Source organism: Lissotriton helveticus, chromosome 6 (assembly GCF_964261635.1).
Source record: "Lissotriton helveticus chromosome 6, aLisHel1.1, whole genome shotgun sequence".
Taxonomy (NCBI): domain Eukaryota; kingdom Metazoa; phylum Chordata; class Amphibia; order Caudata; family Salamandridae; genus Lissotriton; species Lissotriton helveticus.
The window spans coordinates 1,280,427,525-1,280,445,193 of NC_136067.1; the positions used below are offsets into that span (position 1 = coordinate 1,280,427,525).

Here is a 17,669-nt window from a genome sequence, read left to right on the forward strand (position 1 = left end):
GAATGGAGACCCCCCGGAGTTTAACAAGCGACCCCAAAATTACGAAGCAGAAGCGATCTACATATGCAATATTTCAGTACATGCTTCTTGGGGTTTTAGAAAGTAGTGAACACAAAACGAAACAGTGTTTTAGAGACACCCCCACCCCCTCCGGAAAACACCGAGAACGCCCTCTTAGACCTTACTGCCTTCCTACTATATGTAATGCAATGTCCTTCTGTTTTACAGTGGGTATGTAAAGCGCTCTGATACCTACGGGTCAAGCTAGCGCTATATAAAACTTTAAAAAATAAAATACAATTAAAATAAATTGCCGTTGTACGAGTCCCCCAGCACCCCAGCCTTGCACCCCACAGCGCCCCCCTTAAAGGTCCCGAACTGGAATAAATCACTTACAGCCACTGGATAGCTCCACAGATCGCGATGCAGTGCAGGAGGAGGGCAGCGGTGATAAGCAGGGGGGCTCTGGTTCCGGGGGCCATAGTCCGGTGTGCAGGATCCGGGGGGGGTTCAGGGGTGCTCAGGGAGCAGGGAAGATAGATAAGTCCGGCAGGGGAGACGGCCCGCTGCAGTCCCGGGAGACACAGAATCCGCTTCCAAAAAGTTCCAAAAATCCCTTCTCCTGGGCACTGCTTGCTGGGTGCTGTGGCTCCGCTGCCCTGCTCTGTGCTGGCTCTGCCGTCTGTCCTTGCACTGCTGACCGGCCGGGGCTGGGGGGCTCTCGCCGGGTCTGCTTCTTGCTTCTCCTCCTGCCAGCCCGGGGTCGCGCCACTCTGCCCCCGCCCACCCACGCGCGGCATCCAATAATGGATGCCGCGCGGTGGACCAGCCAATCCTGGCGCTGCATGCAGCACCAGGATTGGCTAGGGGGTCACACTGTGTGCTCGCCCTGTGCAGCCTTTGAAAACCCGGCCAGGCTGAAGCCGCACCCCCGGCCCCTTCTCTATGCTTGCTGGCATCGGCGCATGCGCGTTCAAGTCTCAGCCCGGCAGTCTCATGCGCACAGTGCTGGCCTGCTGCAGACTGTCACTCAAGCAGCTGCAGCAGACCAGCAGCCCCGCCCTCCCCACCCCCTGCGCACTCCGACCGCACCACCTGCCATTGACTGTATTGACATGATCCGACGTGTCACTCCCGCGCTGCGCTTTATGCTGTAACTTAATTTATGCTTTAACTTAAGCTTAGCTGCAGACTAGTGCCACGGTGCGTCCAGGGCTTAGTGGGGCTACGCCCCTACGCCCCAATGGACGCACCGCGGCTGCTTCATTGGTGAAACCCTCTAGACGGGTGGGTATTTCATTCATTCCGCTCCCTCATTCAGCTCCTCGGGCCTCTGAAGCAAGCAACATTTACAGTTTGCTTCTGCGGCCTATTCCCCCGCCAAATTCAACTTGAGAGGGACTCCTAGCAGTTCAGCGCAAAGGCCAATCTCTCAAGGCTGCGCCGTAGAGTCTACAGCCATCACTGAAGTCGAGTTTCCTCCAACAAGCGGTAATCCACACACTAGAAATGTATGAGATGTGCTTTTTCGACCACATTTCAAAGTCTTAATAAAAGTGCTACGTTTTATCTCATGGATTTCTGGCTCACATCGTAAAGAAAAATACCCACCACGTCTGCTCACTAACAGAGACACTGTAACACAGCTGCTCATAAAAACCAACACGAATCTGGCACCTGCTTTTTTACTACCCCCTTAGAATATATGTGCTTAGGTTGGAAATCTTGACCGTATTATTGACACTCAAACGATAGGTAAAATTTAAGCTGCCCTTGTTCAGGAACGAATGAAGGAGAGGAAAGAAAGGTAAGAACTGCTTCTGAAGTCACCGTCTTCCTTCAGCAAGCTTGGACGAGGGAAGACATGGGGCGCCACCGACCACTGCGCCATGCAGACACACTCATCCCAGCTCTTTACCCCCTACCAGGAAGAAAGATCAACAACGGAACGGACCGCAGGTTACGTGTGTGCGTGCAGCAAATTGGAAGTCCCCAAAAATCTGCAGGGAGACCATTTTTCACGGTAATAATGGAAAATATTGCGGTCATCGCGCTCCTTAGCCGATTTCGCGGCAATTTCGTGAATCGCGAAATCGCGAAATGCTGGAGGGTCTGTATAGAGCAGCGTTTCCCAAACTGTGGGTCGCAATCCAGCGGTGGGTCACGACCCATTAGTGGGTTAAGAGACCATTTTTGGTGGGCCCTGGACGTCCAAGCAATAAAAAAAGATCCCTTTAAATTCTGTATTTATCGTGTCACATTTCCTGCGCTTTAAAGACAGAGGTCAAATGTCAGGCTGCGTCTTCTAAAAAAATTGGTGCTTATTGCTTTTACCATGGGAATGGTGTTTACAAAGTCATCTTACTTTGCAGTCAGAGAAAGAATAGTAAAGTGAAATATGTGGCAATCTTGCTGGGATAAAAGGTATGTGAAAGGAAAGGCTACAGGATGTAAGTTTTTGTAACACACAGCAAAATATAAATACCTCTAGGCGAACTTTACACATTCAGCAGTTAAGAAAGCAAAAATGAAGCACTTTTTTGTCATTGTGAAGTGCGAGAGAAACAAAAATATTAATAGGAGCAAGACAAATTAAGACACTTTACTTAATGATGCACAAATGATAAATATTTACTGAAAACCAAATTCTGTGTATTCACATTTGTGTGAAATTTATTAGTAAAACTGTATCAAACTTAGTGGTCAATTCAATGGGAAATGCGGTGTCTGTAAATGACGGTGCGCTACCACAGGATGCTTTAAATGCATTACAAAACCGTCCGCCTCTTGTCTATTAAAGCTCGGTGAGTCGCAAACGTTTGTCATTCTAAAATTTGGAATATGGTTCTAAAACGTTTAGGAAACACTGCTGAAGAGTGAATCTTTCAGCAGGATTTTTTTTGTGCAGCGTAAAGAAAACAAGCATTAGCATAGCCAATAGGTCTCGCCTTTGCAGCTTTATAATTGTTTATCCAGAGCTATTGGCTGTGCCAATGTTTTTAAGCTATGTTGCAGAGCAGTGTAGGTGCTGTGCAGCATGTTGAAAAGTTATTAAAAAAAGTTTATAAGCATTTTTGTTACCTTATAAATAACTAATAAGACATTATTGTCTAGGCGAGACCTAAAGCATTTGCAATGCAATCGGTCTAGCGTTGGTCTAGAGGACTAAGAATGAGGAATTACCACTGGGAAGAGAGACAGCTGCAGTACTGTCTAGAGAACTTAGAATGAGGAATTACCCGTGGGAACAAAGACGCAGCTGCAGCACTGTCTTGAGGACTTAGAAGGAATATGCTACTTACCAGTATGCATCTGTTCTTGGCATGTAGGGCTGCTGACATTCATATCTGTGCATAGATCGCCGCCTAGTGTTGGGTCCGGATGATTGCACATTGTTGTCCTGGAAGAGTCTTCGAAGTATCACAAGATAGGTGGCTCCTCCCTCGGACTACAGTGCGCATGGGCATCCTCTCCATCCTCAGATTGTTTTTTGCCATTGTGGCAGAGATGGAGTATAGTACAGTAAGAGATGTCCATGCAAAGAGTGAATGCTGCAGCCGCGACAGGCACCGGGGAGGTGGGTGGGCGATATGAATGTCAGCAGCCCTACATGCCAAGAACAGATGCATACTGTAAGTAGCATATTCCGTTCGAGGCATGTGGGCTGCTGAATTCATATCTGTGCATAGAATGTATAGCAGTATCTCCCTTAGCGGTGGCCACCTGTGTCAGCTGCAGCAGTCTGGAAAAGAGTTTTGAGAACAGCCTGTCCTACAGCAGCTTGCTGTTTTGAATGTACATCTACACAATAGTGTTTTGTAAATGTATGTGTGGTTGACCATGTGGCTGCTCTACAAATTTCGTGTAAAGGAATATTTCCCAGGAAAGCCATGGATGCCCCTAGCTTACGTGTGGAATGCGCTCTAGGGGGGACTGTTAAGGTGCGTTTTGCCTTTAAATAACATATTTGGATGCACTTAACTATCCATCTGGCTATACCTGATTTTGAAATAGGGTTAACCTTGTGTTGTGGTGAGAAGGCAACAAACATTTGTTGTGTTTTTCGAAATGTTTTAGTTCTGTCTATGTAATATAGCAGAGCTCTTTTGACATCAAGGGTATGCAAGGCCCTTTCAGCTACGGTTTGTGGGTTCTGAAAGAACACTGGCAGTTCTATAGTTTGATTTATATGGAAATGGGATACCACCTTTGGCATGAATTTAGGGTTTGTTCTAAGAACTACTCTATTTGCATGCACTTGAATGAATGGCTCTTGAATAGTTAGGGCTTGCAGCTCGCTAACTCTTCGAAGCGAAGTAATGGCAATAAGGAAAGCCACTTTCCAAGTAAGAAATTGTAGTTCGCATGAGTGCAGTGGTTCAAAGGGTGGTCCCATTAGTCTGGTTAACACAACGTTTAGATTCCAGACTGGTGAAGGTGGGTGTCTTGGAGGAATTACGCGTTTAAGTCCTTCCATAAACGCTTTGATTGCTGGCACCCGAAATAGTGAAAGGTGTTGCCTGTTTTGCAGATATGCGTCTAACGCAGCTAGGTGTATTCTGATGGAAGAAAATGCTAAGTTGCACCGTTGGAGGTGCAATAGGTAGCAAATGATGTTTTGAGTGGAAGCATCAAGTGGGTTAATGTCATTGTTATTACAGTAAATGACGAAACGTTTCCACTTTGCTGCATAGCATGCTCTGGTAGTGGGTTTCCTTGCCTCTTTGATAATATTCATGCAGTCTGGAGGCAAGTTGAGGTATCCAAATTCTAGGATTTCAGGAGCCAGATCGCTAGGTTCAGCTGTTGGGGATCTGGGTGTTGGATTTCGCCATGGTTCTGCGTGAGAAGACTGGGTGTTAGTCGCAGTCTTTGATGAGGCACTACTGACAGTTCTAGGAACGTTGTGTACCATGGTTGCCTCGCCCACGTGGGAGCAACTAGAATTAGCGTTAGAGAATGTTGGTGCAGTTTGCGTGCCACCAGCGGTATTAATGGTGCTGGGGGAAAAGCGTACGCAAATTTGCCTGACCAGTTCATCCATATCACATTGCCCTGCAACTGCGGATGTGGGAACATGGTGGCAAAGTACTGGCATTTTGCGTTTTCGCTTGTGGCAAACAGATCTATTTCCGGGTGTCCTCATTTCCGGAAGAATGGTTGGAGCACTTTGGGGTGAATTTCCCATTTGTGCATGTGTTGGCTGTGCCTGCTTAGCAGGTCGGCAACCTGGTTGTCCTTGCCTGGGAGGTGTTCTGCCATGAGAAAAATGTTCCTGTGAATGGCCCATTTCCACATTGCTTAAGCTAGGTGCGACAGCTGTGGCGAGTGTGTTCCTTCCTGTTTTTGAATGTAATACATAGCTGTCATGTTGTCCGTCCGGATCAACACAGCTTTGTGGCTTAAGTGTGTTGCGAAAGCTTTTAGGGCTAGAAAGATGGCCATCCAGAAGGTTGATATGCATTTTCCTTTGCTGTACAGTCCGGAGTCCCTGTACTGTGTAGTGTAGGACATGGGCTCCCCATCCTAGTAGGGATGCATCCGCTGTTAACACTATTTGTGGGACAGGCTCTTGGAACAGTCGTCCCTTGCAAAGGTTTTGTGGATTCCACCAATGCAGAGAGTTGTATGCCCGACGGGTCACCAACACTAGGTCTTTTAATTGCCCGTGAGCCTGGTTCCACTGCCTTGCTAGGCATTCTTGTAGAGGACGCATATGTAGTCTTGCGTGAGGGACTATGAAGATGCACGAGGCCATCATGCCTATTAGCTGCATAAACACTCGAGCTGGTAGTGAGTGTTGGGGTCTGAACTTTTGTATTAACGTTTGCATTCCCTGGACCCGTGCTGTGTTGGGATATGCTTTTTCTGCCAGTGTATCTATTGTTGCTCCCAGGTACTGTTGGACGTGGGAGGGTTGTAGATGTGACTTTGGGTAGTTTAGTGAGAATCCTAAACTGTGCAGTAGGTGTATGGTCTTTGACATATGGTCGGTACATTGCTGGGCTGTTGGCGCGTGTATTAGCCAGTCGTCCAGATAAGGGTACACATGGATGTGTTGCCTTCCGAGATGTGCTGCCACTGTAGCTAGACATTTGGTGAACACTCTTGGAGCTGTCGTCACCCCAAATGGTAGGACCTTGAACTGGTAGTGTTGTGCTTGAATTTTGAACCTTAAATACTTTCTGTGAGCAGGGTGTATTGGTATATGAAAGTATGCGTCTTTGAGGTCTAGAGTTGCTAGGAAGTCTCCCTGGCGAAGCAACGGTAAAACTTGCTGGAGAGTGAGCATGTGAAAATGTTCTGACAAAATGTACTGGTTGAGGGGCCGGAGGTCCAATATTGGTCTGAGAGACCCATCCTTCTTTGGAATAAGGAAGTATAGGGAGTATACTCCTGTTCCCTGATGTTGCAGTGGGACTGGTTCTATGGCCCCCTTTTGCAGCATACTGATGACCTCTTGCTGAAGTACGGTGCACGGGTGGTATATTGGGTGGAGTGGAGGTGAGCTCTAGGCAATAGCCATGTTGGATAATTTGCCTGACCCACTTGTCTATGGTGATATTTAACCAGACTGCCAGAAATTGTTGTATTCTTCCCCCGACTGGTGTTATGTGGTCTGGGGGTAGTGCCAAGAAGTCACTGCTTTGTGTTAGTGGAGGATCGATTTGCATTGCCTCCAAGACCTCTTCCCTTGGTATTGTTTCCTCTATAACCACCCCTGCTGGTGTTTTTGTTATATGTGGATTGTGTGTTACTCTTGTAGTTCGAGGATTGCTGTGATGTACCTCGTGCTCCTCCTCTATAATTGGAGCGACGAAAGGAGCCCCGGTGTTGTTGGGACTGAAGAGCTCCCATAGACTTAGCAGTTTCTGCATCCTTTTTTTATTTTGTCCAGAATTGAATCAACTGCTGGACCAAATAAAAAGTCTGGGTTGATTGGCTGATTAAGAATTGTAGATTGTACTTCATTCTTAAAGCCTGATATACGAAGCCATGCGTGGCGCCTTAGCAGTACGCTTGTATTAATGGATCTGGCAGCTGTGTCTGCCGCGTCCAGGGCACATTTGATGGATGCATTGGTGATGAGCTTTCCCTCTTGTATAAGTTCATCTGCCTGCTGTTTGTAGGGATCAGGTAAGTGTTGGAGAATTTCTTCCAAACTGTCGTAGTGGGCTCTATCATATCTGGCTAGCAAGGCCTGTGTATTGGCTATTCTCCAGGAGTTTGCTGCCTGAGCCGCCACTCTCTTGCCTGATGCCTCAAAGATTTTAGACTCCTTGTCTGGAGGTGCGGCCTCACCAGTAGTCTGAGTTTGCACGCTTACGTGCGTTGGATACCACTAAGGAATCTAGGGGTAGCTGTCCTTTGATGTATGTAGGATCTATAGGTGCAGCCCTGTATTTTTTCTCAATTCTAGGGTTTATGACCCGTGCTCTAGCAGTGTCCTTGAAAATGTCACTTGCATGTTTTATTACCCCTTTGAACATTGGGAGTGTTTTAACGTGTCTCTCAGATGTTGTCAGTGTATCAAAGAGGAAGTCTTCCTCAATAGCATCAGAGTGCATCTCTACATTGTGGTAGGTTGCTGCTCTATCTAGCAGTGAATTAAATGCTACTGTACCCTCTGTGGGTGATGGCTTAGTAGGGTATACTGCAGGGTCTGTAATGGGCAGAGTCCCTTCAGTGTCTGGTTCCCCTCCTTCACCCCATGGCTGTGTGTTTGGCTCTGAAAGTGGGTTTTGTGGATACCCAAAACCTACATCTGTGTCCTGATCTTCATCAGGGTTGTAGTCAGAGCGTGCCGGTGATGCTGGTGCATAAGGATGAGTAGGCATAGCAGGAGTGATAGGTTCAAAGAATATAGGAGAGGTAGCACAGTCTCTCTTTTTCTTTAGGGGTATCTTGGAAAGGTCTTCAGGTGGTAGAGGTCTTTTCTTATTGGTATAAACAGTCACTTTACCAGTTTTTGGGTCAATGTAGAGTTTTGACTGGTCCTCTGTGGAGGGATCTGGGTGAATACGTTCCTCTTCCACAGTCTTTGGTTTTGGTGCTGTAACCCTTGGTTTTTGTCTCTTCGGGTCAACGCTTTTTGGGGCTTCGACCGTTTTAGGTGGTTGGATCGGTTTTGGATGTTTTTCAACAGGCTTTGTAGGTTGAACTTCCTTGGCTGGCTTCACGACCTGTTTCGGACCGAGCGGTTTTGTCGGTTCGACAGTGTCCTTATGGTGTTTCGGAGCCTGCTGTTTTGGCTCGACGCCCTTTTTCGGTTTGATGGGCTTCGGCTCGACCGATTTCCTTTCGCCCACCTTCGGTTTCGGTTCGACTGTAGTTTTGGGCGTAGGCCTTGTTCTGTCGTCGACCGCTTTTTTTCCTTTGACGATACCCGAGGTTGATTTGCTCGATTCGACGTGCTTTTTGGGGGTTGATTCGACGTGCTTTTGCTTTTGTGTCGAATCGACGTGTTTTGGCTTCGAGGTTGACTCGACGGCCTTTGACTTCGAGGTCGACTCGACTGCTTTGCTTTTCGATGTCGACTCGACGGTCTTTGGTTTCGAAGGTTGCAGTGGTACTGTGGCCTTCGGTTCGACGCCTTGCAGCTTCGATACCTTCGGTTCGACGTAATTCGGTCCGAAGAATGTATTGTCGATTAGTTTCGGTTTCGATTGAACCGATGCTGCGTAATGTGTCTCAGAGGGCTCTTTTGATGTGTTCTTAGCCGGGCGGTATGGCGGGGCTGTAGAACGAGGATGTTGATCTCGGCTAAGGCCTGCTGGCGATGCCTCGACCTGAGTCTCTGATAGAGGTGTAGTGTCTATATGGGACGGTGTACTCACGGTTCGCCCCTCGCCGTCATCGGAGTCGTCTTCAACTGCTACGATGTCCTGATCATAGTCCTCGAGATCGACGATTAGTTCTCCCTCTTCGGGGTAATATTCGGAGTCGTGCTCAGAGTATTGTCTGTCGTCTTGATCAGATTCTTCGGCGCTCGCTAGATCTTCTTCATCATTGGAGATGTTATCGGGCTCTGGCGCCGATCGTTGCATTTCTTGCCTCGCCGCCCGTCGATTTCGAATAGTCTTTTTCGATCTGAACTGGGCACAGGCTAGGCAACTATCTTCATTGTGATCCGGAGATAGGCATTTATTGCACACTGGATGCTTGTCTGTGTGCGGGAACTTCGAGTTGCACTGCGGGCAGTACTTGAATGGACTTCGTTCCATCGACGGTCGGTCCACGTGGGGTCGAGAAGGCCTCACGGCCCGATACGACGACTGGAGTGTAACAAAGTTGTAAAAGTGTATCGGCACCGAGCGCTAAACAATAACGACGGATCCGAAGGCCTTTTGAAGAGTTTTTCTTGATTCCGAACCTGGAGATTAGGAAAGTACATCCGAACCAAATGGCGGAGAAAAACAATCTGAGGATGGAGAGGATGCCCATGCGCACTGTAGTCCAAGGGAGGAGCCACCTATCTCGTGATACTTCGAAGACTCTTCCAGGACAACAATGTGCAATCATCCGGACCCAACACTAGGCGGCGATCTTTGCACAGATATGAATTCAGCAGCCCACATGCCTCGAACTGAGGAATTACCACTGGGACAAGAGAAGCAGCTGCAGCACTGTCTAGAGGACTAAGAATGAGGAATTACCACTGGGAAGAGAGACAGCTGCAGCACTGCCTAGAGGACTTAGAATGAGGAATTTTCACTGGGGCCAGAGAAGCAGCTGCAGCACTGTATAGAGGACTTAGATTGAGGAATTACCACTGAGACCAGAGAAGCAGCTGCCGCACTGTCTAGAGGACTAAGAATGAGGAATCACCACTGGGAAGAGACACAGCTGCAGCACTGCCTAGAGGACTTAGAATGAGGAATTACCCCTCGGACCAGAGAAGCAGCTGCAGGACTGGCTTTAGGACTTAGAATGAGGAATTACCAACTGAACCAGAGAAGCAGGTGCAGCACTGCCTATTGGTCTTAAAATGTGGAAATTACCAACGGGAACAAAGACACAGTGCAGCAGCACTGTCTAGAGCAGTTAGAATATGAGAAATTCTGCAAATGCTTTGTCACTTAAAACCAAGAAAAAACTTTTGAACAATGTTTAAAATACAGTTCAGATGCAAGAAAAGTTATTCACTAACAAAAAGGTGTGTATGGTATTTTGGAGCACTGGAAAAGGCATTGCTCCATTTAAAGCTTACACGGACTAATTCAACATGTACCGCATAAAACAACTGAAAGCATAAACTGGCCTTAACAAAAAGGTTTTACAAAATGATGTAATGCAAGGCGTGTACATTACACTGTATGAAACAGCGCACCCTTTGAAAGTTCAAAAGAACATAATGCCCTGGAATTAATATTTACTCACATATGAAAAGGAAATTTAAAGTGGTGGGAAAAGAATGGGTAAAAAGCAGGATCACTTCAGAGAGGTATCCGAGGGGTGGATGAATTAATAAGGATCATCATTTCATAGCATATAGAACCACCAGGTAAGGTTCGAGAACAAATTACAATAATCAGTGTCAATAATCTAATACATCTACATGCACAGTAGATATCAAACGGGCCTGAAATACTTACTGCAGGGTTGAAATAAAAAATATATATATACTAACTGTGTACATAGAAGCGATAATGAAATACAAGTAGGAGATATAAAAAGGTTTAAACCTGTGAAATGTGTATGACTAGCACATATTCTTAGGTGGTCTAATCACAAAAATGTCATGAGACGAAAAGGTACAGAAGTTCATACGGGTGCTTGAAACCAGCACGGTAACCTACCTTCGACAAGTTAGCCGGGGTGTATGTAACAGACCTTGTCCAACGGTACTCTCCCAAACCGCCCCTCCCCCCCCCCACGTGTAGGTCAACGTCAAGGGCGAGATACAAGTGTTCTAAAACACCGTACATACATTTTCATATTTTCTCAATATTTCATGTGATGCAAAACCGAGTGGGTATTGTGTGGCAGAAGTGATTACTGTGAAACTAGGAATATAGCACGCCAGAGAGGTGGCAAACTACACTAAACATGCAGCTAGATTCATCAAACTCCCGTTTTGCGAGTCTGTAATAGCGATTCATAAGGAATCGCTATTACAGACTCGCAAAACGGGATTCATGTAGGAATCGCAAATGAATTTGCGATTCCCACTGATTCCTTATTTGCGATTAGCTAATTGCTAATCGCAAATAAGGAATAACTCCCCATTCATTCCTATGGGCCTAAAGGCCCATAGGAATGCATGGGGAGTCATTCCTTATTTGCGATTAGCAATTAGCTAATCGCAAATAAGATTGCGATTTTAAGGGTGCCTTGGTGTCCAAAGGACACCCTGTAGCACCCCTGATATGCAAATTTACACAGGTGTTGCGCACACACATGTCCAAAGGACATGTGTGTGTGTAACAAGCAATTGAGAAAAATGCACTAAAGTGCTTTTTCTATTTTTTCGCTATTTACCACGAGGTTTGACCTCGCGGTAAATAGCGGCCCAAAATTGCGATTTCGCAATTTCAAAATCGTTCATGAATTGCATTTAAGGAATCTCAAATAGAGATTCCTTAAATGCTATTCCTCGCAAATGTGCGAATTCTTTAATAGCGAATTTTGCATTTGGGATGATGAATCCCAAATGCAAAAGTTGCACTCGCAAAGGGGAAGATTCAGAGAATCTTGCCCTTTGCGAGTGCAATTTAGCTTGATGAATCTGGCTGTTGTTCTTTTATCCAACAAAAGTCGTATTTATAATTTACAATTTCCTAGCAGGTTTGACTTCTTAAATCACAGGACCTGAACAGGAGGCAGCCTGTACGAATTGGTATAGTTATGTACAGAAATGTAGTAGCAAATTGTGTCAGAGCGTACTGCGGAGTCAAATACTGTTTCTACTGCTGTAAATTGAAAATTCTGCTAGCTTTGATCTCAAAAGGTGTGTTTATTTAGACCAGATTTGTGATCAACTCCAGGAGTGTTGTGTCATGCGCTTGATGCATGTTTACCAATACATATATTAAATAAAGAACATTTGTGTGTGGTCGCGTTCCGCTGCAATCAGTGCTAGAAAAAATAAAAACCAATAGAGAGAAGTGGACAAATCTAATTCGCTAGGGCTATAAGCCTCAAAGAAAAGTTCACATCAACCCAGTAACAGCACCGAGAGTCAGTTTCCTTTGGAAGCTGTCCAACTCTCAACTTCGGCCTGGGTGCAATTGACTTCTTTTCTTTCTACATTTACAGTAGATACATTCCTACAGACAGATTTATGTTTTTTGGGTTCTACATGCAGGCACGGTGGACTCGGACAATAAAGCTGCAGTTTATTAAAAGAAGGACCAACTCAAATTTGGAGGAGCACAAACTCAGCCATGATTTGTTACCTTCTTCGAATGGTAGCAGACATAACACATGTTCCTAGTATACCAAAATGGCTGGTCTGTACTGGTGAATTTTGCCTTGCATATTTTTTCTCTTAATTTGCTGGGCTAAATTTGAAATTGGTTTTAAAGTATATTTCTCAGTACTTGTATAAACTCGGAGGCATCGAGTACACTCTGGTATACTAGATGAGAACGTGTGTTTTTTTTTCTAAGAGCAACATATAAGTTCTGCACAATACAAAATTAAGACGGAAGCCACTTAGTGCAACAGATGCACAACCCAATTTAGCAAATGCATTTGCAAATGCTGTCCAGTGGAAAAACTACATTTACAGCACTAGAGTGGAGGAAACACACATTTGGCACTGATTGGCAATTGCAAATTTTGTTGAAAAAAATACTCTACACCATTTATACACTAAACAGTTTGGCTCCAGGAATGGGCCAGTTTAACAGAAAAGATTCAAGACCGAGAACAGTCAGAACGTTCTAAAACTAGACAAACTGCTTTCAATGTGAGGACACCAGCAGGTTACCGGAAGTTACTGGGAAGTTTACAGTGGTTTTTAGTCTCGCCTAGCAGCGCGCATGTGCAGCTCTGCGAGACTTATTGTAAGGGCTTCAAAAAGCACACGACACACGCTTGTGCGTGTGTAAATTTAAATGTAAATGTGGGATACTTGTAAAGCGCACTGTTACTCTACCCGAGTGTCCTGGCGCTGTAGACCGCTGGGGAACCCGTCCTGGTTTTCCCTGTGAGATGGTCCCTTTCTGGGTATCTCCAAGGTGAAACCAGGCATCCCCGGCGTCTGTGGGGGGCCGTTGTAGAGATGAGGCAAGCTTAATGCCCAGAGTTACCGAGTGTGTTCCCTGGTTAGAGTAGGCACTGAGGCGAGAATTATCGAGTCCGTTAACCCTGGTCCAAGACCCTGCCGCGTCGGGAATTGAACCCTGGTCCCGGGCCGTTTTCTGCTTACAGGTCTGCCGCCTCTAACCAGTGAGCCACATCTCTCCTATTGCTTGCGGTTACCCGCACAGTGCCATATGTTTAGAATTACCGTGCCCGGACACAGGCGCGATAATTCAAAACATATGGCCTGGTGCTCGCTCTCGCGCGCACCACTCGCGGGACGTTGCATTCCTTGAATTCCTTGTTAGATCTTTGTGAACGTGATAGCCACATTTTACGTTTGCTGACGGCGAGCGGTTGCTTAATGTATTCGTTGGGTTTATTTTATAGCTAAGGGCAGCGTTTTGCTGGTACTCTGTGTTCGACGTGCTTGCCTTGAGGAAGTTGGGTACTTTTAATCGCGGTGGGAAAAGCCGAGCCACATAAAGCCGATGACACGGACTTCACCATGAACAAACTATGGAGCGTGTGCGCCTTGTCAAGGAGGATTTGCCTTTTGTTCCTTCGGTGGAATTAAGATAAAACGGCTGTATCTTTAAGCTAGGTTTCCCGACTCCTGCTGCGGATTACTTAACGCTCTTAAGCGTCTAATCAGAGGAAGAGTAACTTCGGTAAAGCACTAGTTTGGTGTTATACAGCCAGATTCATCAACGGAAAATCGGCTCGCAAAGGGCCAGATTCTGAGAATCTGGCCCGTTGCGAGCGCAATTTTTGCATTTGGGATTCATCATCCCAAATGCAAAAAGCGCAAATTGCGAAATCGCTAAATTGCAAGGAATTGCATTTAAGGAATCTCTATTTGAGATTCCTTAAATGCAATTCATGAACCATTTTAGAATTGCGAAATCGCAATTTTTGGCCGCTATTTACCGCGAAGTTTGACTTCGTGGTAAATAGCGAAAACTTAGAAAAATGCACATTAGTGCATTTTTCTAAGTTGTATGTTACACACACACATGTCCTTTGGACATGTGTGTGCGCAACATCAGTCTACATTTTCATTTCAGGGGTGCTACAGGGTGTCCTTTGGACACCCCTGAAATCGCATCCTTATGGAAGCTGTAGAAATCGCAAATAATATTGCGATTTCTACATGAATCCCGTTTTGCGAGTCTTTAATTGCGATTCCTTAATAATCGCTATTAAGGACTCGCAAAACAGGACAATGATGAATCTGGGGGTTAGTTTTTTATGCCACTCGTGCCGCCTAGTGGTTAGATCTGGAATAGTTTTCACAGGTCTGATGAATAATCCTGCGGTCGGACACTTTTGTTTCTGGTCTCTAATAATAGTAGCTCTGTAGAGTGTGGTATACATAGTGTTTCTGACTTCATAAAATATTTTCGAACAATAGAGTTTAGCAAACCGTTGTGCCCGACTCCAATTTGTGTGCTAAGCTTTTCTTACGTGCTCGTACTTTTGTGCACTTCTCCATGCAGTTTCTAATGTTTCATACGCCTATCTATGTATGCACTATGCCGACGTATAACTTTGTCTTGATTATTAGGTGCCAGCCAATCACTTTTTAAACAAGTCTTTGTGATCTGGATTCTGACTTCAGTACATTTTGCCCCTTCAATTTGTATTTTTTATTTCTTTCAACAGTAACTTGGAGAATGGGATAGCGCCTACTTGTATTTCATGTTGTTGAGGCGTTGCACATTTTCAGTTCCTCTTGGTTTTCTATTATAAAGGTTTTGATATGGAAGCTTGCGGTTTCTTGTTAAATATGTAATAATAAAAGCGTGACACTAAAAACCGTAATGGAAAACACCAGTAAGCGTTTGCTGGCGAAATAGAAGTAAGATACTGCCATCACAACAGTATTCTGAGTTCTTTTGCATTAATATGATAAGCAATGATGCTCACATTATATGAGAGCAGGTCCTTCTCAGCCGCCCCCCCCCCCCATTGCCTGGTTTACTTTGTCTGCATTCTTGCCTTCTAATGGTGTATTTATGGGGCCGGGTCAAGCCATCTAATATCTATGGCTGTTGCCAAGGGAAATCTAAATACTTGTGGTATGTGTTTTCTCCGTGTGTGCCTCCCCACACCTGCTGTTGCATTAAGGAGTTTGTGGGTGTGAGAGAGATTATTCTTATTTTAAACAGTCTTTTACTCAAACTATGTGCTTCTTGAGATAACATTTCACTTGTTAAATTTAACAATAGCTTTAGCTAAACACTTATAAAGTCCCAAAGGCGAGACCTATTGGCTATGCCAATGCTTGTTATTGGAAGCAATCTGTAGGTCGGCCCTCCCAAATGAGACCGGTTGTTCTTGGAAATGGGCCCTTAGGGAGATGGGTGGGCATACTGACCTGGAGAGAAGTATCTTCTATGGTATTCTCTAATCTGTTTTAGCACCAAACAGTGTTCTCGAATCCCCTGGAGCAGTCACCTAATGCACTTAAGTACTCACAGATTCACAAGACATACATAGATACTAAGGTGCACCAGTTGCTATTTTCATCGTTGATCAACTTTTGCTTCTTGCCCGGCAACTTGGGGTTTCCGGCCAGAGCCGCCCCACTCTCAGACATGCTCTGATTTTAAGACTGCAGCCCATGCTCTGTTCAACCAATGGAGGCCCTGCAGCGTTGGTTGAAAAAGCAAGTCTATCGACACAGAAATACGTTTTTTTCTTAAACGAAAGATCGTCATGTTGTAAAAAATGCAGCGGCTGTACAGAACTGGGCTGCTCTTCGCTGGGAGGCTTCAAGGGAGCACCGGAGGAGGCTTGTTTATAGGGCCGACATGGAGACTGTGGGAGCCGCCATCTTAGGAGAGAAGAGCTGCCTGCCTTCTGCTGTCCCCGCTGCCTCCGCTTGTCCGTCAGCAACAGGAGTAAAACTGACAATGGGAGGGGGCGGAAGGAGCAGCAACATAAATATAGTAAAGGAATACGAGAGCGGTGAAAAACAGTATAATTTAAAAGTGCTTGCACGCGAGCGCAAAGGGAACAACCTATGCAAGCGCTCCCGTACAAGTAGTGGATGTCCAACTAGCGGTCAGACCAACACGCGCGTATTAATAAGCCTGGGCCAGAGAAGCATCAAGATACGTCAGGGAACCACTCAATAAAAAAAAGTGCTCAGAATAAACAAATAAATCAAAAAGTAAGGGCACGCTTAACACAGCCGGACTCCAGGAGAGTAAACACACACCCAAAGGCGGGACAAAAACCAGCATTTCATCAATAACATTAAAGCATTTTTGAAAGGCACATAAAACAACAAATGGAAAGTGGTGGCATGGTCTAACCTCAGAGAGGGATAACAGCATGCCTCACAGAGCAGCGCACATGCGTTGCCTCTAAGCTCGACCTAAAAATCAAGTCAGCAATCATCAGCAAGACGCTTCATGGTCATCATGGGTAACTAAAATTGTATCTATTAAAAATTGTACAGTGGAAGCAGCAATTTCCATAAGATGAAGTTTACCGGTGGTAACATAACAGATATATCAAATCAAGTTTCTAAAGGCACCATTAAATTACAATATAACCACATCAGTGCACCTCAGACAGCACCCTTTTCCCATGCTCATCACCCAAGATAGCACAGACTAAAAAAGCGCTTCTCATTAAATACTTACAGATAGGCAACAATGCACCGTCTGTTTCGCAGCAAGCAACAGTGACGAAATTTAATTGTTGGAATCAGGTCACTTCGCCCTTCCGACTTGGCTTCATTGCTGGAAGAGGGATAAGTTGTTCATGTTAACGGAATAAGATACTTTCAAATAACACTACAATAGCCTCTAGATTCCTTGATTGTACCACAGAGAAAGGAAAAGCCAACTTTTAAGAACAGGCTCAGGCTATACAATGTCTCCATTTTTAGGTGTAATCCTACCAGTCAGCTGTAAAGACATATTAAGGACATGCTGAAAGCTTATCTAGGAATGCATTCCGCCCATTGCTTACAATTGGCTTTCTGTTTTGTCATTCACAGTTGCTTGCTTTCTATTTGCTGGCTCTATCTGTTTTTGCTTGTCCAAAATGTCTTTGTCCCTCCCATGCAGCATAGACTCTTTACCACTTCTCTGATTGGCTCCTTCTATTCTACCACGAGTGCTTGCTTTTCAAATTCTTTTTTCTCTTTCCTAAAGCATTCTGTGAGAGGGCATGTTTTGTCCAGCTGTCTCCCATATATGTTTCTCAATGCCACCCCAACACAGTTAAGCAACATACAGAACATAAATTGAGAATATTTTGTAATGTATACTTCTGCAATACTGAGTGAGCAAATAATGTATTTGAACTCTTTAGAAAGTACTAAGTTGCTCCTCTGTACCCGCCCTTTAGTGCCCAGTCAGAGCACCGTTTGCTATTTTAAGATTGTCATCATGCTTCACTGG

General features: G+C 45.3%; 1 protein-coding gene across 2 annotated transcripts in view; it reads right to left on the minus strand.

The window, feature by feature from the left end:
* Positions 1 to 17,669, minus strand: part of GINS1 (GINS complex subunit 1) — a 375,966-nt gene that overhangs the window by 222,456 nt on the left and 135,841 nt on the right. For both annotated transcript variants that reach the window (XM_078649031.1, XM_078649030.1), the window contains exon 3: positions 16,905 to 17,003. In XM_078649031.1, coding sequence (XP_078505157.1) covers positions 16,905 to 17,003 — 99 coding nt within the window. The remainder of the gene's footprint in view (positions 1 to 16,904; positions 17,004 to 17,669) is intronic.